This window comes from Anarhichas minor, unplaced genomic scaffold, assembly GCF_050575085.1.
Source record: "Anarhichas minor isolate MPS153535 unplaced genomic scaffold, ASM5057508v1 ptg000004l, whole genome shotgun sequence".
NCBI classification, from domain to species: Eukaryota; Metazoa; Chordata; class Actinopteri; order Perciformes; family Anarhichadidae; genus Anarhichas; species Anarhichas minor.
In genome coordinates, this window is record NW_027466450.1 from 13,399,669 (window position 1) to 13,423,140 (window position 23,472).

Below are 23,472 nucleotides of genomic sequence, written 5' to 3' on the forward strand. Positions count from 1 at the left end.
CTGACCAGGCGGAGCGATAAGGTTTCATGCGGTTGTAGTGAATGACCTTAGGCTTAGCTCTCGGGTCTCGCTGGTCCAACAGTTGATAGTCCACTCCAATGTCACCACCGCCTGAGCCTAACATTCGTAGCACTTTGAAAGGGCCCGACCACTTTGGTGACAGCTTTTGTCTAGCAAGGACTGGCAGGTCAACCCACACCAAGTCAACTGGCTCATAGGCTGTGTGTTTCATCCGACGATCATAGTCGTGCTTTTGTTGAGCACCTGCTGCCTCAATGTTTTGTGCAACAGAGTGAAAAGCCGCGCACAGTCTCTTTAATACAGAATTGCCATATTCACTTGGAGTACCTGGAGTGGCATTTGAAACTCCGGGGGAGTCTCCAAGAAGGAGATCAGCAGGCAGACGGGCTTCTCTACCATGGGCCAGGGAGAAAGGCGTGTGTTTGGTGGACGAGTGAACAGTGGTGTTTCAACAAATTCAACTTGTCGCAGGTGGTCGTCCCATTCACCTCCTCTGGTGTATAGGTATTTTGCCAACTGGTCCTTGATGGTCCTGTTTGCCCATTCCACCATTCCATCTGACGTAGCATGATAAGGGGATGTCCGTGTTTTGTGTATTCCCAGGCGGGAACACAGGTCTTTGACAAGATCTGAGTCAAACTGACGGCCTTGGTCAGTGTGCAAACTTTGAGGGACACCGTGGTGGCTGATGTAATTTTCAAACAAACATTTAGCCACAGTGGTCGCTCGTTGGTCAGGAAGTGCATACAAGTTGAGGTACTTAGTAAAACAGTCCATTACAACAAGTACATAATGATTACCACGGTGAGTAAGTGGCAACTCCGTCAAGTCTGCTGCAATCTTCTCAAATGGCCGAGATGTGACTATTTTTGCATAGGTGCCTGTTGGTGTGGTGTTTGTGGTCGCCGTGCTTCACAGGCTGTGCATTCAAGACACCATTGAGTTATGTCACGGCTTATGTCAGGCCAATAGCATCTAACTTGTGCCCCTTGCAGTGTCTTCTGTGCACTGAAATGTCCAGAGAGTAAATGTCCATGTAATGTTTGAAATACCTCCTTCTGTAAACTACTGGGTACTACAGTCTGTAAAACAGGGTCACCTGGTGGAGGTCTGACCTTGCGACATAAGAGACCATCAACAAGGCGGAGTTTAGGAAAGTCTCTCCAGTACTGTCTCATGTCAGGTAAGGCTGCTTTAATGTTTGAAAATGGCGGCCGATTGTCAGTCAACACCCAGTTGATGATTATTTGCAACACAGGATCAGCTTTTTGAGCTTGAATGAGGTACTGTCTGTTCATATTCAGGAGTGAATTGTCCATAGTTACCGCTGCAGTATCAGGTGATGCAGACTGCACCTGCGATATTATGTCCGTAGCAGGTGAGGCAGTGGGAGCAGACTCTGAGCAGGATGCCAGTTCAGTGGTTGGAGCGCATGAGAGTGACTCTGCTGTGTCTGTTTGAGTGTGAATGGAAACACATCTCACCTGATTGGCTGCAACCATAGTGGTGGTTTCTTCAGCTGTCAGAGGACGACGGGACATAGAGTCAGCATTGGCGTGTTTAGTTCCTTGTCTATATTCAATTGTCCAGTCATAGGGGTCAATTTCCAGAGCCCACCTGGCCCTGCGACCTGTAGGATCACAATCCAGCGCCATCTTCCTCAAGGAGAGAAGAGGTTTGTGGTCTGTGATGATGCGAAAGGGGTGGCCTGTCAAATACTTGGGAAAGTGCCGGATGGACCATATGATAGCCCACAGTTCCCTGTCATATGTAGACCAACGTTTCTCTGTTTTTGTGAAAATGCGACTGCCATAAGCAATGACATTTTCCATGTTTTCCGCATTCACCTGAGACAGAACACATCCAATGGCTGTGCTGGACGCATCTGTGAAGAGCAGAAACTCCTGTGAGAAATCTGGATAGGAGAGGATGGGAGTGTCACACAGAGCATGGCGGAGGCTGTCAAATACACTCTGTTCAACATCAGTCCATAGAAATATCTTTCCTTTTTGAGTGAGAGCATGCAGGGGCTCTGACATTTTTGCAAACTCATAAATGAAATGCCGGTAATATGAGCATAACCCAAGAAATGCTCTGACTTCAGTAGGGTTTTTAGGTGCAGGCCAGTCTCTCACTTTGTTAGTGTTTCTCGGGTCAGGTTTTAGTCCTGCAGGTGAGACGACGTGTCCCAAGAATGTCACTTCCTGTTGTGCAAAACTGCATTTTGAGGGTTTGAGTTTAAGGTTAGCGGCTCTGAGGCAATCCAACACCTCTCTCAAATGCTGAAGATGGACAGAAAAACTGGGGCTGTATACAATAATGTCATCGAGGTATACTAGGCATATTTTCCATGAGAGACCTTGTAACACCAGCTGCATTAGATGTTGGAAAGTGGGGGGTGCATTTACCAAGCCCATGGGCATCATACAAAACTGGTAAAGTCCTCTGCCTGTGGTGAAAGCTGTCTTTGCTTTGTCCTGTTCCTCGAGCTGTACTTGCCAATAACCTGAAGAGAGATCCATCGTGCTGAACACCGATGAACCTCTGAGTGCATCCAAGGTGTCGTCTGTTCTGGGCAAATGATGTGCATCTTTTACTGTGACTGCATTCAAACCTCTGTAGTCAACACAAAAACGCCATGAGCCATCTTTTTTCCTGACCATTACCACAGGTGCTGCCCAGGGGCTGTGACTCACTTCCACTATTCCCTTGTCCAACATCTCATCTACATGTGATTGAATCAATGTTTGCATTTTTGGGGAAGTACGATATGCACGCTTCCTAACTGGGAGTGCATCCTCCGTGTGGATTTTGTGTTTGACCATGTCGGTATTACCAAAGTCTGTGCTGGTTTTACTGAAGACATCATGGTAAGAGGAGAGCAAGTTGTGTAAGTTGGACCTTTCTGCATTTGTCAGATTTCCACACTTGACATCAAATGGTAGTTTGTTTGGCTGTATAACAGTAGTTGACAGAGTGGGTGGTTGTACTGGGCAGGTGGACACATTACATACAGGAGCTGAATCCTCACTTATGTCAGTGTCGGACACTGGAGTAAACTGTCCTAACTGCATACCTGAATGCAGTACCATAGGGGTGTTGTAGGAAATATAGGTTCAGAAGTGTGCTTTAAGAAATTATAATAGAAGTGTTTAATGATTCATAATTAAGAATTCATAATTAGTCATAAATATAGGAGAGTTTTAGAATGTATAGTTCGAAGTGGGGGCGACTGTGGCTAAGTGGATAGCAGGGCCGTCCTTCAATCAGAGGTCGGTGGTTCGATCCCCGGCTCCTGCTCTGCTAGTCTCATGTCGATGTGTCCTTGAGCAAGACACTCAACCCCAAAATTGCTCCCGTAGCTGTGCCTACGGTGTAGAAATGTGATAGACTCTGAATTGTAAGTCGCTTTGGATAAAAAGCGTCTGCTAAATGACTGTAATGTAATGTAAAGTGTTTCTTAGTAGAATTAGTAGCACCTCTTACAGGTGGGGAATAATATGATAGCAAGTACTTGGAAGTCCCATTTATGCTTGTAAAACTTGTGAAGTTTTTGCCAAAAGTTGCAAATCCTTATCTTTATATAGTATGTTTAAGAATAGCGAATGGAAAGACAGGGATTTATAGACAGGCAATTTCAGCGGACGCAGAAGGAGCATCACCCAAGCCAGGGGTCCTAGCTGGCTGAGAGAGAAGGAGAAGCCAGCTGGAGTTAGCCAATAGGAACTAAAATGGACAAGAGGGGAGGGGTTTTCAAACTGTGAACAGAAGTGCTGGGAAAGAATTCATTCTCTTTCCTCTGGTCTCAACGTGAGGGCAGCTGTGCTTCCAGGCTGGGATGAGGGTAAAGATGCTTCTCTGCGCAGAGAATATATATCTATAGATACTGTAATTAATGTGCTTCACTTTGTAATTGTATTAGATTCAGTAGGATTAAATACTTTTTGATTGTAAACCAGTTTATGGTAGATTTTATTATCGCAGCGACTAATGGGGCGAAGGCCCCATTAAACTGAGTAACGTATTGATTTACATTGTGAAGCATACTTGCAGAATGAATTACGGGTACTGACTATAGTGAAAATTACCACATTGGGATTAAGAAAAATGGTTGGTTACAAACAGCAGAAAACTGCATTTCTGCAGATTTATGTGCTTGTTCGCCAAATTGCTGGTATTAACGCCCTTCAGTGGTGGGCCGTCAGGGCCAGCAAAGCCTTCTCTGCTGGCCTAAACAGAATCACAAAGCTATAGCTATTTTATAATTTAATAATTTTTCTTAAATACACTACATGTATTATAATTTATAAAAATATTTTTCCCATTATCTTATTTTCTCATTGCACAGCTTCTGTCTTCCTCAGTTGCTCTGCTTCCAGTGCAGCTTGTTTTAAGTAGAGCTTTTATCCAATCAGATTTCACCTCTGTGTCTCTCGGTAAGAAGAGAGGCCCGAGGCCTGCAGACTCACAAGTGAATCCCTTTGCAGTTTAAGTGAATGGGGATGATATTGTTGATTGTCATAGTGTTCGACCAATCAGATCTTTAGTTTGACATGTTGGGCGTATTCTTTGACGTGCCAGAGCCTGCTAGCTGGCCTACAAGTACATCAGCATTACGTGCAGCTCAGTTTTCCAGAGCAGCTCTGCAGTGTGTGCTGTGATTGGTCAGTGGGCGAGCACGTGACTATCGTGAAACAAAATTTACAGCAGAGGCTTAGTCTGAGTAGTGAGAGTTCAAATTGAAAGATATGGAAGAAATTATGATATTTTTGCATTTTGCTTGGTGTAGATTTTTTTTTTTTTTACCTAGCTTTGTTTTTTAAAAACTCAATGGCTGAAAGAGGAGGAGAAACGGATTTGTGAGTTGGGATTTAACTGGGATTAAACTCTTTGTCAACAAAGAAAGGAGGATGTGATCAGCATTTGGTAAGTAACTGGTTCATTTTTTTACATCTAATATCTTAATGGCCCGTGCCCTTGAGTGTGTAGCAGAATGCGTGTTGCTGCTGTTGTTTTCCCGTTAAGCTAGTTAGCATAGCTTCCCAGAACACTTGCGGAGCACTAGCTGTTTTTTGTTGTGGTTCTTTTTGTTCCGGTTCAGAGGTCACACAGACCGCTGTCTCCTACGGGAGCGCAGAAAACATTATATTTCCTACAATCTAAGCTTCTGCATTTTCCAAATGCACTGGTATTATTCAAACGTATTGTTCGGTTTGTAAGCCTCGTACCGAACGGTTTAATACGAATACGTATATTGATACAGCCCTAGAAACGAATAATAACCGTAGCTGTGGCGCCATCATGAGGTTATATGGTGGTATTTCAGCTGCAGGACAGCAGTGAAGGCCCAGGTATAAAATGCAGGACCCGCCACTGACTCCCTTAGATGTTTTTTTTGCTTTTTTGACAGAGTTATCAGCATCTACTCGAGTAAAATGTAGCCACACTTCCAATCTTTTTGTTGTCTCTGCCATGATGTGTGTCTCACGCTGTATTGAGCGAGAGTCGGTGTGAGTGTCAGAGTAAAGCACGACTCTGGCCCTCGTGCAAAGACACAGAGACAGAGAGAGGAGGTTTGTGATGCTGCTATTTTCTGGAGATCTCACTCCGTAACTTTTAACATAATGATAGTAGAACCGTTAACTCCGGACATTATCAATACTCCGGGTTTTACAAATCTAGAACCGGTTCCCTTTCTTTTTCGTTTGGCATCTAGTAACGACCAAGCCCAGAAACTCAGAAGTTCTGTAAACACTTAAAACACCGTGGAAGCAGCTTCACTCTTTTTATGTCAGTATTTTGCATGTAAGAGAAAATGACGTATGCAACGTTTTATAGACTTTCCCTATTCGAATTGAAAATTATTCAAACCCACACTGTGCATGCTGCAAGAACACTGACTGAAAGAGTTGAATTCATCAGTTATTGTCCTGGTGTTGGCTGGCACAGGGTGGTGACAGTAAAGCAGTGCATGAACAGAGGAATCTCAGCTTAATGAAAACAAAACTGCAACTTTTCTAAAATATATCTCTAATTGATTGAGCCCTAACTTCACTATGAGTTTTCCTGTGAAGGGATGCTCCAGAGTCCACATCCTGATGGATACAGGTTGGAGGAATGTCTGTTTAGAGAACAAGGGATCAGACTTTGTAATTAGAGACTCTTTTCTTCCTATCTTGATCTCATCTCTCCCTCAGGACCCACCCAGTTCATCATCCATGTAGTTTTGATCACAGCTTTTTTTTATTATGAAGGTAATTCAAATGTAAATTAATCATAATGTCTGCATAGTCATGTGTCTAGGCATAGTATTTTTGGAGAGTTGTCTGTTTTACTACTACACAGTCATAAACATTAGAAGAGGGTTAAAAACACTGAAAGTATCAGCTTGAATCCACTCTGTTTACCTCCCTCTTGAAAAATTCACCACACATAGAAACATTAATGTGTTGTCAATGTTATACGATTATTTTTGTATCCATAATGGATGAAATAACCCACAAGTAAAGATATCACAATGGTGTGTACATGATAGAGCTTTTTCAAAAATATTTCCGCTGACAACTACAGATTAGAAACAGTCAAATATAATATGAAACATATTTTCAGCAGTAGTTTTTATGATCATTAAAATTTGGCAGTTTTTGAGTCTAGCCTACATATAACAATTGGACATTTTTAGAAATTAGATTATTTACTCAAGATGGAGTAATAATGATGAAGTAATAACTTGACAGAAACAACAGTTGGTTTAGTCATTTATTTTTACCATAAAATTAAAAACAAACACGCCTCTCAGTGCACAAAACTACAATTTAATTTATACACACTGCCAAATCAGACACATGCACATACTCTTGCTTTCAAGGTTGTTCATCATTTAATATCTTGACATGGATTCATTTCATCACAACCCCCACCCTCCTCCATAACATAACAACCACTGCCCGATCACAACTCACTGTACCACGTACTATGTTATGATACTTATTTTTACTTCTCTTATCTGTATTTCTTTCTGTATTGTGCTGCTAAAACACTGGATTGCCCTCCAGGGATTGATAAAGGCTTATCTCATCTGAGTTTAAGCTTATTTCAGGGCAATTATAAACTTTAGCAATACACTTGAAGACAATGGTCATGTCATCACCGGTAACTACAATCAAACGGAAAAATGTATGATTAAGTCGTGGTTATCTCTTAGACTTAACCATTACCTTTTGGTCTGAAAAACTGCAGTGAATTGCTCATACTTATCATTACATTGTTGAAGTGGAGGACTCTCTGTGCGTTATTATATCAGAAACAAGTCTTTAAATGTTCAAAGTTATCACATCTTTACATTATTATGACATAAAACGATGACTGGACAACAGTTATCAATGTGAATATATTAAACACTTTTACAGAAGAGTCTCTTAAGGTGTTCATAAATCCCTCTCATTTTTAGTCCATAAATGATTGGATTAAAAAGAGGATGATATATTATCATTTGTAAAGTCATTATCAAACGTACAATTTTGGGAAAATCAACTTCCAGTCGAGCAAGAAGTACATCATATGCACTTAAACAGGAAAAGTTGATTAGAACCAGCAGATGGGGTAAACAGGTCTGTGCAGCTTTTCTCCTGACTCCTCTACATCGATAGGATATTACAAGTATCCTGGTGTATGTAAAAAGTATGAAGAGCACAGGGAGAAGTACAGCACTCACAAAAACAACCAAGCCATAAATATTCAGCAGTCTTGAACTCACACAGTGAAGTTTGGGAACTGTGCTGTTGCAAAGTATTCCTTTCAAATGAAACTTACAGATTTCTTTTTTAGCACTCAGTGACATTCCTACTGAAACCTCACAAGCAGGCAGAATCCAAGCAAAAATCAGGAACATGTTAACAGTTGTTTTTCTCATGATGGTTGAATATTGCAGAGGGTTACATATAGACACATATCTATCATAGGCCATGACCGACAACAGGAAGAACTCTGAACAACCTAGAGAGTAATAACTAAACCACTGGAAGAGACAGGCTGAATAAGATATGATTTGTTTTTCTGATAAAAAGTCAATCAAAAGCTTTGGGTAGATAGCAGTGCTGAAAAGAACAGAGTTGATTAACAAAGCTGCAATGAAAATGTACATTGGCTCATGGAGGGATTTGTGAATCACTATGATGCTCACAATTGTGAAATTACTGCTAATTATTAAAATATACATCGTAAACATGATCACAAAATAAAGATATCTGTATTTGTTCACTTCCACATGCCCACCAAAAGTTATATATGTCACATTAAATCTATTATCCATTATTGATATATCAAATGAGATGATAAAAAAACAATAAAGCTCATGTAACCAGCACTAGATTGTCTTATTCAGTCTTCAGTACCTGACCTTCATATGCTCTGGTGTGATCCAGCAAACAGAGGAACTGGAAAGGGATCTGTTGGAGTCGGTGGGAAGTCTTTATCAGACTATTCCTCCCTCCATGGATCTCATTAAACTCTCCAAAGAATGAGTTCGGTAAACAACTTGATTCTAGAGACATGAAGTCATAGATGTTTTTCATGGCATCATCTATTCACAACAACATTCAAGCTGTATGTGCTTGTGCATTTATTGTTTTGTTGGAGCACTTGTGGTGTTTGTAGTTAATGTTCCATCAAGCAGTATATCTAAACATCATTATCAACCTAAAGCTGTTTGGGGCCTTTTTAGTTGTGCCTCCCAAGCTCAGGTTGCTGCAGAACGGTAAAGTTTGGCCCTGGTGTTTTTTACCAGTGAACCACACCGTAGGCCAATTTCACCTGTTTTAGACCGTGAGTAGCCGTGTCTTTGGTGTGTGACACAAGTTTGTCATGGCAGACGTATTTCTCTGGACTCAAGGAAGCACAGTGTGCAGTTGTTTTGAGAAAGCTGAAAGCAGCAACACCACAGGCCAAGGATTCAGCTCATTCTGAACAGGCATGTTTTGAACGAATTCTGTAGTAAGACTAAAACTATTTCAATCAGGAGAGAATTCACTTAGAGTGAAAAAAATATTTAAATATTTATTATAAGGAATGTCTGTTTAGGGGACAAGGGATCCGACTTTGTAATTAGACTCTTTTCTTCATATCTTGTTCTCATCTTTCCCTCAGGACTTCTCCACCAGTTCAGGGAGCTGGCCCCCACTCAGTGCATCATCCATGTAGTTTTGATCACAGCTTTTTTTTATTATGAAGGTAATTCAAATGTAAATTAATCATCACGTCTGCATTGTCATGTGTTTAGGCATTATAGTATTTTTTTGGAGAGTTGTCTGTTTTACTACTACATAGTCATAAACATTAGAAGAGGGTTAAAAACACTGAAAGTATCAGCTTGAATCCACTCTGTTTACATTCCTCTTGAAGAATTCACCACACATAGAAACATTAATTTGTAGTCAATGTTATACAATTATTTGTATCCATAAATAATGAAATGACCCACAAGCAAGACTTGGATAACACAATGGTGTGAACATGATAGAGCTTTTTCAAAAACATTCCAGCCGACAACTACAGATTAGAAACAGTCAAATATAATATGAAACACATTTTCAGCAGTACTTTCAAGCTAATTAAAAATTGGTCTTTTTTATAAATGTGATTATTTACTCAAGATGGAGTAATAATGATGAAATAATAACTTGACAGAAAGAACAATTGCTTTAATTGTTCATTGTTATTATAAAATAAACAAAACACTTTGTGTCTCAGAGCACAAACTCAATTTTAGTTACATACAGTGCCTAATCAGAAATATGCTCTTGCTTTCAAGGTTGTTCATTTAAAATATTGATATGGATTAATTTCATCACAACCCCCACCCTCCTCCATAACATAACAACCACTGTCCGATCACAACTCATATTATACACCACGTATTATATTATGATACTTATTTTTACTTCTCTCGTCTGTATTTATTACAGTATTGTGCTGCTCAAACACTGGATTGATAAAGGCTTATCTCATCTGAGTTTATGCTTATTTCATGGCTACTATAAACTTTAGCAATACAGTGGAAGATTCTCTGTGCTTTATTATATCAGAAGCAAGTTTTTAAATGTTCAAAGTTATAACATCTCTGCATTATTATGACACAAAACGATGACTGGACAACAGTTATCAGTTTGAATACATTAGACTCTTTTGTAGAAGAGCCTCTTAAGGTGTTCATAAATTCCTCTCATTTTTAGTCCATAAATGATTGGATTAAAAAGAGGATGATATATTATCATTTGTAAAGCCATTATCAAATGTACAATTTTGGGAAAATCAACTTCCAGTCGAGCAAGAAGTACATCATATGCAGTTAAACAGGAAAAGTTGATTAGAACCAGCAGATGAGGTAAACAGGTCTGTGCAGCTTTTCTCCTGACTCCTCTACATCGATAGGATATTACAAGTATCCTGGTGTATGTAAAAAGTATGAAGAGCACAGGGAGAAGTACAGCACTCGCAAAAACAACCAAGCCATAAATATTAAGGAGTCTTGAACTCACACAGTGAAGTTTGTGAACTGTGCTGTTGCAAAGTATTCCTTTCAAATGAAAGTCACAGATTTCTTTTTTAGCACTCAGTGACATTATTACTGAAACCTCACAAGCAGGCAGAATCCAAGCAAAAATCAGGAACATACTAACAGTTGTTTTTCTCATGATGGTTGAATATTGCAGAGGGTTACATATAGACACATATCTATCATAGGCCATGACCGACAACAGGAAGAACTCTGAACCGCCTAGAGAGTAATAACTAAACCACTGGAAGAGACAGACTGGATAAGATATGATCTGTTTCTCTGATAAAAAGTCAATCAAAAGCTTTGGGTAGATAGCAGTGCTGAAAAGAACAGAGTTGATTAACAAAGCTGCAATGAAAATGTACATTGGCTCATGGAGGGATTTGTGAATCACTATGATGCTCACAATAGTGAAATTACTGCTAATTATTAAAATATACACTGTAAACATGATAACAAAATAAAGATATCTATATTTGCGCACTTCCACATGCCCATCAAAAGTTATATATGTCACATTAAATCTATTATCCATTATTGATATATCAAATGAGATGATAACAAACAATAAAGCTCATGTAACCAGCACTAGATTGTCTGATTCAGTCTTCAGTACCTGACCTTGATATGCTCTGGTGTGATCCAGCAAACACAAGAACTGGAAAGGGATCTGTTGGAGTCGGTGGGAAGTCTTTATCAGACTATTCCTCCCTCCATGGATCTCATTAAACTCTCCAAAGAATGAGTTCGGTAAACAACTTGATTCTAGAGACATGAAGTCATAGATGTTTTTCATGGCATCATCTATTCACAACAACATTCAAGCTGTATGTGCTTGTGCATTTATTGTTTTGTTGGAGCACTTGTGGTGTTTGTAGTTAATGTTCCATCAAGCAGTATATCTAAACATCATTATCAACCTAAAGCTGTTTGGGGCCTTTTTAGTTGTGCCTCCCAAGCTCAGGTTGCTGCAGAACGGTAAAGTTTGCCCCTGGTGTTTTTTACCAGTGAACCACACCGTAGGCCAATTTCACCTGTTTTAGACCGTGAGTAGCCGTGTCTTGGGTGTGTGACACACGTATGTCATGGCAGACGTATTTCTCTGGACTCAAGGAAGCACAGTATTCAGTTGTTTTGAGAAAGCTGAACGCAGCAACACCACAGGCCAAGGATTCAGTTCATTCTGAACAGGCATGTTTTGAACGAGCACGACCGGGATTTGTTTTCCAGGCTTGTGTGTAATGGTAATGTCGTAACTTTGTAGTTGCAGTATTATGCGTTGTAGGCGTGGCGGTGCGGCTGCCAAGGGTTTCCGCATGATTGACTGCAGCGGTTTGTGGTCTGACTCGACGATCACCTGTCATCCATACAGATATTGATGAAAGCGTCTGCATCCAAAGAGCACTGCGTTCAGCTCCTTTTCGATTTGAGCGTAATTTTCTTCGGTCTCATTTTGTGTCTTGGATGCGTATGCGACTGGTTTCTCTCCCTGGAGCAAGACTGCTCTTAAGCCGCATTTTGATGCATCGACTTGTAGTTTCACATCTTTGGTGTGGTCGAAGTATGTGAGCACTGGGCCGGGCTCCTGTGTTAGCAGGTCTTTCATTTGCTGGAATGCAACATCTGGATTTGAGTCCCACGTGAATTCATTGTTCTCTTTCAGCAGTTGTCTAAGTGGGGCAATTGTCTCTGAAAGTCTGGGTGCAAACTTGGAGAGGTAGGTGACAATGCCCAGTATAGTCTCCAGCTCTGTTTTGCTGCTTGGGGGAGCCATTTCTTTAATTGCCTTGACCTTGTTAGGGTCGGGCTTGATGCCTTCTCGTGTCAGTCTATGTCCAAAATAGCTCACCTCAGAGACGCAGATGATGCTTTTGTCTTTGTTTAGCTTTATTCCTCTCTCCCTGGTTCTCTCCAGCATGGCGTGCAGGTTGGCATCGTGCTCCTCTTTGGTGCGGCCATACACCAAAATTTCATCTACGATGGCTGCGACACCTTGAAGCCCCTCGTAGGCCTCATCAACTCTCCTCTGATACCCATCCTCTGCAGAAATGATTCCGAAAGGGAGCCTTTTGAACCGATATCTGCCGTAGATGGTGTTGAACGTGGTCAGCGTGGATGATTCATGGCTGAGTTTTATCGTCCAGTATCCAGATCTTGCGTCCAGTACACTGAAGTACTGTGCTCCGGCTAGTCTTGGTGTGACATCATCTAGAGTGGGAAGTGGCTAGTGGGGTCTCTGGATAGCTTTGTTTAGGGGGCGGGGATCTAAACACACCCTAAGCTTTCCTGTTTTAGGCTTTTCCACTGCCACGAGCCTTTTTAGTTGTGCGTCCCAATCTCAGGTTGCTGCAGAACGGTAAAGTTTGCCCCTGGTGTTCTTTACCAGTGAACCACACCGTAGGCTAATTTCACCTGTTTTAGACCGTGAGTAGCCGTGTCTTTGGTGTGTGATACAAGTATGTCATGGCAGACATATTTCTCTGGACTCAAGGAAGCACAGTGTTCAGTTGTTTTGAGAAAGCTGAAAGCAGCAACACCACAGGCCAAGGATTCAGCTCATTCTGAACAGACATGTTTTGAACGAATACTGCACTAGTAAGACTAAAACTATTTCAATCAGGAGAGAATTCACTTAGAGTGAAAAAAATATTTAAATATTTATTATAAGGAATGTCTGTTTAGGGGACAAGGGATCAGACTTTGTAACTAGAGACTCTTTTCTTCCTATCTTGTTCTCATCTTTCCCTCAGGACTTCTCCACCAGTTCAGGGAGCTGGCCCCCACTTAGTGCATCATCCATGTCGTTTTGTTCATAGTTTTTTTTATTATGAAGGTAATTGAACTGTAAATGAATCATCACGTCTGCATTGTCATCTGTTTAGGCATTATAGTATTTTTTGGAGAGTTGTCTGTTTTACTACTACACAGTCATAAACATTAGAAGAGGGTTAAAAACACTGAAAGTATCAGCTTGAATCCACTCTGTTTACCTCCCTCTTGAAAAATTCACCACACATAGAAACATTAATGTGTAGTCAATGTTATGCGATTATTTTTATCCATAAATAATGAAATAACCCACAAGTAAAGACTTGGATATCACAATGGTGTGTACATGATAGAGCTTTTTCAAAAATATTCCAGCTGACAACTACAGATTAGAAACAGTCAAATATAATATAAAACATATTTTCAGAAGTACTTTTAAGATCATTAAAAATTTGACTTTTTTATAAATGTGATTATTTCCTCAAGCTGGAGTAATAATGATGCAATAATAACTTGACAGAAACAACAGTCGGTTTAATTGTTCATTTTCTATGACATTAAAATAAAAACTTTGTCTCTCAGTGCACAAAACTCAATTGTACTTACATACAGTGCCAAATCAGAAACATGCTCTTGATTTCAAGGTTTTCATTTAAAATATTGACATGCATTAATTTCATCACAACCCCCACCCTCCTCCATAACATAACAGCCACTGCCCGATCACAACTGACTGTACCACGTACTATATTATAATAATTCTTTTTACTTCTCTTATCTGTATTTATTTCTGTACTGTGCTGCTAAAACACTGGATTGCCCTCCAGGGATTGATAAAGGCTTATCTCATCTGATCTTATTCTTATTTGAGGGCTATTATAAACTTTAGCAATACACTTGAAGACAATGGTCATGTCATCACCGGTAACTAGAATCAAACTGAAAAATGTATGATTAAGTCGTGGTTATCTGTTAGACTTAACCATTACCTTTGGGTTTTTGAAAAACTGCAGTGAATTGCTCAGTACTTATCTTTACATTGTTGAAGTGGAAGATTCTCTGTGCATTATTATATCAGAAACAAGTCTTTAAATGTTCAAAGTTATCACATCTCAATATTATTATGACACAAAACGATGACTGTACAACAGTTATCAGTGTGAATACATTAGACTCTTTTACAGAAGAGCCTCTTAAGGTGTTCATAAATTCCTCTCATTTTTAGTCCATAAATGATTGGATTAAAAAGAGGATGATATATTACTATTTGTAAAGTCATTATCAAACGTACAATTTTGGGAAAATCAACTTCCAGTCGAGCAAGAAGTACATCATATGCACTTAAACAGGAATAGTTGATTAGAACCAGCAGATGGGGTAAACAGGTCTGTGCAGCTTTTCTCCTGACTCCTCTACATCGATAGGATATTACAAGTATCCTGGTGTATGTAAAAAGTATGAAGAGCACAGGGAGAAGTACAGCACTCGCAAAAACAACCAAGCCATAAATATTAAGCAGTGTAGAACTCACACAGTGAAGTTTGAGAACTGTGCTGTTGCAAAGTATTCCTTTCAAATGAAACTTACAGATTTCTTTTTTAGCACTCAGTAATATTATTACTGAAAACTGACAAGCAGGCAGAATCCAAGCAAAAATCAGGAACATATTAACAGTTGTTTTTCTCATGATGGTTGAATATTGCAGAGGGTTACATATAGACACATATCTATCATAGGCCATGACCGACAACAGGAAGAACTCTGAACAACCTAGAGAGTAATAACTAAACCACTGGAAAAGACAGGCTGGATAAGATATGATCTGTTTTTCTGATAAAAAGTCAATCAAAATCTTTGGGTAGATAGCAGTGCTGAAAAGAACAGAGTTGATTAACAAAGCTGCAATGAAAATGTACATTGGCTCATGGAGGGATTTGTGAATCACTATGATGCTCACAATAGTGAAATTACTGCTAATTATTAAAATATACATTGTAAACATGATCACAAAATAAAGATATCTATATTTGTGCACTTCCACATGCCCATCAAAAGTTATATATGTCACATTTAATCTATTATCCATCATTGATATATCAAAAGAGATGATAAAAAAAACAATAAAGCTCATGTAACCAGCACTAGATTGTCTTATTCAGTCTTCAGTACCTGACCTTCATATGCTCTGGTGTGATCCAGCAAACACAGGAACTGGAAAGGGATCTGTTTGAGTCTGTGGGAAGTCTTTATCAGACTATTCCTCCCTCCATGGATCTCATTAAACTCTCCAAAGAATGAGCTAGGTAAACAACTTGATTCTAGAGACATGAAGTCATCGATGTTTTTTATGGCATCATCTATTCACAACAACATTCAAGCTGTATGTGCTTGTGCATTTATTGTTTTGTTGGAGCACTTGTGGTGTTTGTAGTTAATGTTCCATCAAGCAGTATATCTAAACATCATAATAAACCTAAAGCAGTTTGGGGCCTTTTTAGTTGTGCCTCCCAAGCTCAGGTTGCTGCAGAACGGTAAAGTTTGCCCCTGGTGTTTTTTACCAGTGAACCACACCGTAGGCCAATTTCACATGTTTTAGACCGTGAGTAGCCGTGTCTTTGGTGTGTGACACAAGTATGTCATGGCAGACGTATTTCTCTGGACTCAAGGAAGCACAGTGTTCAGTTGTTTTGAGAAAGCTGAAAGCAGCAACACCACAGGCCAAGGATTCAGCTCATTCTGAACAGGCATGTTTTGAATGAGCACTGCACCAGTGTAAGCGTCGTGGGTGTATGATCGGGAATTAATCAGTCCAACACGTTTTGGGTTTTCCTCATAACTTTAGTCAACTTTCCACGGAACCGCACCAAGTCAAAATCACACTCCCATCACCTCCCATCACATTATCCCCATCACATCAAGCCCCCTTAACAGCGCCGACTAGTGGTCATATCTGATCATCGCAGGATTTCAGTCTTACACATCTTCCCCCCTTTACAAAAGAAGCGTCCTCGCTTCGAAATAGCTGAATTTTTAAGATACAGTACACTTATCAACTTACAATAAACACCAATATAAACAGATGTAAGTAATAAACAGAAACAACAAGGATCATAACAAATAATAGAACAGCATACATATATATTTATACTTTTTTTATCTGTACGCCAGCAAGAACAAGCAAAAGTTCATACAACAGTTCCATAACGTACTGGGGGATGCACACAGCAGCCGGACTTGGTCCTTACTCCATCAAAAGGCAGCACTACCGGAGACAGTTCACTGGAAGAACCTGTGACAGTATTGTCTCCCACATCTGTTAAGGTAGTGGCAGCTCCTTGAGTCAGAGGACAAACATTAGTCCGAGCCCTATCTGGTGACACAGAGCATCGCTGTGTGGCTGGACTCCAGTAAACATAAGGTCTGGAGCCGGAGAGTGCAGTAAGCAATGAAGGACCTGAGCTGTTTGCTGCTGCAGCCCCTCCTGAAGGTGAGGGTGGATTTCTTTCAGCTGACCAGGCGGAGCGATAAGGTTTCATGCGGTTGTAGTGAATGACCTTAGGCTTAGCTCTCGGGTCTCGCTGGTCCAACAGTTGATAGTCCACTCCAATGTCACCACCGCCTGAACCTAACATTCGTAGCACTTTGAAAGGGCCCGACCACTTTGGTGACAGCTTTTGTCTAGCAAGGACTGGCAGGTCAACCCACACCAAGTCAACTGGCTCATAGGCTGTGTGTTTCATCCGACGATCATAGTCGTGCTTTTGTTGAGCACCTGCTGCCTCAATGTTTTGTGCAACAGAGTGAAAAGCCGCGCACAGTCTCTTTAATACAGAATTGCCAGATTCACTTGGAGTACCTGGAGTGGCATTTGAAACTCCGGGGGAGTCTCCAAGAAGGAGATCAGCAGGCAGACGGGCTTCTCTACCATGGGCCAGGGAGAAAGGCGTGTGTTTGGTGGACGAGTGAACAGTGGTGTTTCAACAAATTCAACTTGTCGCAGGTGGTCGTCCCATTCACCTCCTCTGGTGTATAGGTATTTTGCCAACTGGTCCTTGATGGTCCTGTTTGCCCATTCCACCATTCCATCTGACGTAGCATGATAAGGGGATGTCCGTGTTTTGTGTATTCCCAGGCGGGAACACAGGTCTTTGACAAGATCTGAGTCAAACTGACGGCCTTGGTCAGTGTGCAAACTTTGAGGGACACCGTGGTGGCTGATGTAATCTTCAAACAAACATTTAGCCACAGTGGTCGCTCGTTGGTCAGGAAGTGCATACAAGTTGAGGTACTTAGTAAAACAGTCCATTACAACAAGTACATAATGATTACCACGGTGAGTAAGTGGCAACTCCGTCAAGTCTGCTGCAATCTTCTCAAAAGGCCGAGATGTGACTATTTTTGCATAGGTGCCTGTTGGTGTGGTGTTTGTGGTCGCCGTGCTTCACAGGCTGTGCATTCAAGACACCATTGAGTTATGTCACGGCTTATGTCAGGCCAATAGCATCTAACTTGTGCCCCTTGCAGTGTCTTCTGCACACTGAAATGTCCAGAGAGTGAATGTCCATGTAATGTTTGAAAGACCTCCTTCTGTAAACTACTGGGTACTACAGTCTGTAAAACAGGGTCACCTGGTGGAGGTCTGACCTTGCGAAATAAGAGACCATCAACAAGGCGGAGTTTAGGAAAGTCTCTCCAGTACTGTCTCATGTCAGGTAAGGCTGCTTTAATGTTTGAAAATGGCGGCCTATACTGTCAGTCAACACCCAGTTGATGATTATTTGCAACACAGGATCAGCTTTTTGAGCTTGGATGAGGTACTGTCTGTTCATATTCAGGAGTGAATTGTCCATAGTTACCGCTGCAGTATCAGGTGATGCAGACTGCACCTGCGATATTATGTCCGTAGCAGGTGAGGCAGTGGGAGCAGACTCTGAGCAGGATGCCAGTTCAGTGGTTGGAGCGCATGAGAGTGACTCTGCTGTGTCTGTTTGAGTGTGAATGGAAACACATCTCACCTGATTGGCTGCAACCATAGTGGTGGTTTCTTCAGCTGTCAGAGGACGACGGGACATAGAGTCAGCATTGGCGTGTTTAGTTCCTTGTCTATATTCAATTCCCTATGACTATTCAAGTCATAGGGGTCAATTTCCAGAGCCCACCTGGCCCTGCGACCTGTAGGATCACAATCCAGCGCCATCTTCCTCAAGGAGAGAAGAGGTTTGTGGTCTGTGATGATGCGAAAGGGGTGGCCTGTCAAATACTTGGGAAAGTGCCGGATGGACCATATGATAGCCCACAGTTCCCTGTCATATGTAGACCAACGTTTCTCTGTTTTTGTCAAAATGCGACTGCCATAAGCAATGACATTTTCCATGTTTTCCGCATTCACCTGAGACAGAACACATCCAATGGCTGTGCTGGACGCATTTGTGAAGAGCAGAAACTCCTGTGAGAAATCTGGATAGGAGAGGATGGGAGTGTCACACAGAGCATGGCGGAGGCTGTCAAATACACTCTGTTCAACATCAGTCCATAGAAATATCTTTCCTTTTTGAGTGAGAGCATGCAGGGGCTCTGACATTTTTGCAAACTCATAAATGAAATGCCGGTAATATGAGCATAACCCAAGAAATGCTCTGACTTCAGTAGGGTTTTTAGGTGCAGGCCAGTCTCTCACTTTGTTAGTGTTTCTCGGGTCAGGTTTTAGTCCTGCAGGTGAGACGACGTGTCCCAAGAATGTCACTTCCTGTTGTGCAAAACTGCATTTTGAGGGTTTGAGTTTAAGGTTAGCGGCTCTGAGGCAATCCAACACCTCTCTCAAATGCTGAAGATGGACAGAAAAACTGGGGCTGTATACAATAATGTCATCGAGGTATACTAGGCATATTTTCCATGAGAGACCTTGTAACACCAGCTGCATTAGATGTTGGAAAGTGGGGGGTGCATTTACCAAGCCCATGGGCATCATACAAAACTGGTAAAGTCCTCTGCCTGTGGTGAAAGCTGTCTTTGCTTTGTCCTGTTCCTCGAGCTGTACTTGCCAATAACCTGAAGAGAGATCCATCGTGCTGAACACCGATGAACCTCTGAGTGCATCCAAGGTGTCGTCTGTTCTGGGCAAAGGATGTGCATATTTTACTGTGACTGCATTCAAACCTCTGTAGTCAACACAAAAACGCCATGAGCCATCTTTTTTCCTGACCATTACCACAGGTGCTGCCCAGGGGCTGTGACTCACTTCCACTATTCCCTTGTCCAACATCTCATCCACATGTGATTGAATCAATGTTTGCATTTTTGGGGAAGTACGATATGCACGCTTCCTAACTGGGAGTGCATCCTCCGTGTGGATTTTGTGTTTGACCATGTCGGTATTACCAAAGTCTGTGCTGGTTTTACTGAAGACATCATGGTAAGAGGAGAGCAAGTTGTGTAAGTTGGACCTTTCTGCATTTGTCAGATTTCCACACTTGACATCAAACGGTAGTTTGTTTGGCTGTATAACAGTAGTTGACAGAGTGGGTGGTTGTACTGGGCAGGTGGACACATTACATACAGGAGCTGAATCCTCACTTATGTCAGTGTCGGACACTGGAGTAAACTGTCCTAACTGCATACCTGAATGCAGTACCATAGGGGTGTTGTAGGAAATATAGATTCAGAAGTGTGCTTTAAGAAATTATAATAGAAGTGTTTAATGATTCATAATTAAGAATTCATAATTAGTCATAAATTAGAAGTGTTTAAGAATTCATAATTAGTCATAAATATAGGAGTGTTTTAGAATGTATAGTTAGAAGTGTTTCTTAGTAGAATTAGTAGCACCTCTTACAGGTGGGGAATAATATGATAGCAAGTACTTGGAAGTCCCATTTATGCTTGTAAAACTTCTGAAGTTTTTGCCAAAAGTTGCAAATCCTTATCTTTATATAGTATGTTTAAGAGTAGCGAAGGGAAAGACAGGGATTTATAGACAGGCAATTTCAGCGGACGCAGAAGGAGCATCACCCGAGCCAGGGGTCCTAGCTGCATGAGAGAGGAGGAGCCAGCTGGAGTTAGCCAATAGGAACTAAAATGGACAAGAGGGGAGGGGTTTTCAAACTGTGAACGGAAATGCTGGGAAAGAATTCATTCTCTTTCCTCTGGTCTCAACGTGAGGGCAGCTGTGCTTCCAGGCTGGGATGAGGGTAAAGATGCTTCTCTGCGCAGAGAATATATATCTATAGATACTGTAATTAATGTGCTTCACTTTGTAATTGTATTAGATTCAGTAGGATTAAATACTTTTTGATTGTAAACCAGTTTATGGTAGATTTTATTATCGCAGCGACTCTACTGTATTCAGCAGTGGAGCGAGAATCAGCGGCCTTCTCTCTGTGGGGTAGAATTCAAGCCTCCACAAATTTGACAAAACCACTCAGGGACCTTCTCGCCGGGCCAGAAGCAGCGTGGGCTGGAGGACAGTGTTGGCCATCGACACCTTCGGGGCCCACAAACAAAGAGGTCAGCAGAACCTTTTTAATAAAATCTGTATAAATTAGTTTATAGGACAATTTAGCGAAGGTGTCGAGGACTGGCGTTGCTAAGGGCTAGCGCTGCTAGGAGCTGGCTGCCGAGAAGCGGACCAAGAGAGGAAGGCCCCATTAAACTGAGTAACGTATTGATTTACATTGTGAAGCATACTTGCAGAATGAATTACGGGTACTGACTATAGTGAAAATTACCACATTGGGATTAAGAAAAATGGTTGGTTACAAACAGCAGAAAACTGCATTTCTGCAGATTTATGTGCTTGTTCGCCAAATTGCTGGTATTAACGCCCTTCAGTGGTGGGCCGTCAGGGCCAGCAAAGCCTTCTCTGCTGGCCTAAACAGAATCTCAAAGCTATAACTATTTTATAATTTAATAATTTTTCTTAAATACACTACATGTATTGTAATTTATAAAAATACTTTTCCCATTATCTTATTTTCTCATTGCACAGCTTCTGTCTTCCTCAGTTGCTCTGCTTCCAGTGCAGCTTGTTTTAAGTAGAGCTTTTATCCAATCAGATTTCACCTCTGTGTCTCGAGGTAAGAAGAGAGGCCTGAGGCCTGCAGACTCACAAGTGAATCCCTTTGCAGTTTAAGTGAATGGGGACGATATTTGTTGATTGTCATAGTGTTCAACCAATCAGATCTTTAGTTTGACATGTTGGGCGTATTCTTTGACGTGCCAGAGCCTGCTAGCTGGCCTACAAGTACATCAGCATTGCGTGCAGCTCAGTTTTCCGGAGCAGCTCTGCAGTGTGTGCTGTGATTGGTCAGTGGGCGAGCACGTGACTATCGTGAAACGAAATTTACAGCAGAGGCTTAGTCTGAGTAGTGAGAGTTCAAATTTAAAGATATGGAAGAAATTATGATATTTTTAGCATTTTGCTTGGTGTCGATTTTTTTTTTTTTTACCTAGCTTTGTTTTTTAAAAACTCAATGGCTGAAAGAGGAGGAGAAACGGATTTGTGAGTTGGGATTTAACTGGGATTAAACTCTTTGTCAACAAAGAAAGGAGGATGTTATCAGCATTTGGTAAGTAACTGGTTCATTTTTTTACATCTAATATCTTAATGGCCCGTGCCCTTGAGTGTGTAGCAGAATGCGTGTTGCTGCTGTTGTTTTCCCGTTAAGCTAGTTAGCGTAGCTTCCCAGAACACTTGCGGAGCACTAGCTGTTTTTTGTTGTGGTTCTTTTTGTTCCGGTTCAGAGGTCACACAGACCGCTGTCTCCTACGGGAGCGCAGAAAACATTATATTTCCTATAATCTAAGCTTCTGCATTTTCCAAATGCACTGGTATTATTCAAACGTATTGTTCGGTTTGTAAGCCTCGTGCCGAACGGTTTCATACGAATACGTATATTGATACAGCCCTAGAAACGAATAATAACCATAGCTGTGGCGCCATCATGAGGTTATATGGTGGTATTTCAGCTGCAGGACAGCAGTGAAGGCCCAGGTTTAAAATGCAGGACCCGCCACACTTCCAATCTTTTTGTTGTCTCTGCCATGATGTGTGTCTCACGCTGTATTGAGCGAGAGTCGGTGTGAGTGTCAGAGTAAAGCACGACTCTGGCCCTCGTGCAAAGACACAGAGACAGAGAGAGGAGGTTTTTGATGCTGCTATTTTCTGGAGATCTCACTCCGTAACTTTTAACATAATGATAGTAGAACCGTTAACTCCGGACATTATCAATACTCCGGGTTTTACAAATCTAGAACCGGTTCCCTTTCTTTTTCGTTTGGCATCTAGTAACGACCAAGCCCAGAAACTCAGAAGTTCTGTAAACGCTTAAAACACCGTGGAAGCAGCTTCACTCTTTTTATGTCAGTATTTTGCATGTAAGAGAAAATGACGTATGCAACGTTTTATAGACTTTCCCTATTCGAATTGAAAATTATTCAAACCCACACTGTGCATGCTGCAAGAACACTGACTGAAAGAGTTGAATTCATCAGTTATTGTCCTGGTGTTGGCTGGTACCGGGTGGTGACAGTAAAGCAGTGCATGTACAGAGGAATCTCAGCTTAATGAAAACAAAACTGCAACTTTTCTAAAATATATCTCTAATTGATTGAGCCCTAACTTCACTATGAGTTTTCCTGTGAAGGGATGCTCCAGAGTCAACATCCTGATGAATACAGGTTGGAGGAATGTCTGTTTAGAGGACAAGGGATCAGACTTTGTAATTAGAGACTCTTCTCTATATATCTTGTTCTCATCTTTCCCTCAGGACTTCTCCACCAGTTCAGGGAGCTGGCACCCACTCAGTGCATCATCCATCTAGTATTGATCACAGATTTTTTTTTTATTATGAAGGTAATTCAACTGTAAATGAATCATCATGTCTGCATAGTCATGCTTCTAGGCCAGGGGTCTTCAATGTTTTTCAGGCCAAGGACCCCCAAACTGATAGAGAGATGGAGGAGGGACCCCCGACTATATATATATTGTATAAAATTGTGTTTTATATCAAATGGGCCTAGTACCATGTATAAACATACCTCTTTATTGTGCATTCAATACTAAGCTATTCAAATAATACACAGGTTCATATATTCATGTTTTTATTTTAAACATGTGCAAGGTACAGTGA

The 23,472-nt window shown here is 41.2% G+C and overlaps 2 protein-coding genes and 1 pseudogene across 2 annotated transcripts; all 3 read right to left on the reverse strand.

The window, feature by feature from the left end:
- Positions 1–7,467: 7,467 nt before the first annotated feature.
- Positions 7,468–8,332, reverse strand: LOC142964024 (olfactory receptor 10K2-like; annotated as a pseudogene).
- A 1,914-nt stretch (positions 8,333–10,246) lies between these two features.
- On the reverse strand, positions 10,247–11,111 carry LOC142964031 (olfactory receptor 10J4-like). The gene is given in 2 exon segments (XM_076104142.1): positions 10,247–10,270; positions 10,272–11,111. Coding segments are annotated over 2 exon segments (864 nt in total).
- A 3,455-nt stretch (positions 11,112–14,566) lies between these two features.
- Positions 14,567–15,431, reverse strand: LOC142964038 (olfactory receptor 10K2-like). Its single transcript, XM_076104155.1, is given in 2 exon segments — positions 14,567–14,590; positions 14,592–15,431. Coding segments are annotated over 2 exon segments (864 nt in total).
- Between the last annotated feature and the right edge of the window lie 8,041 nt (positions 15,432–23,472).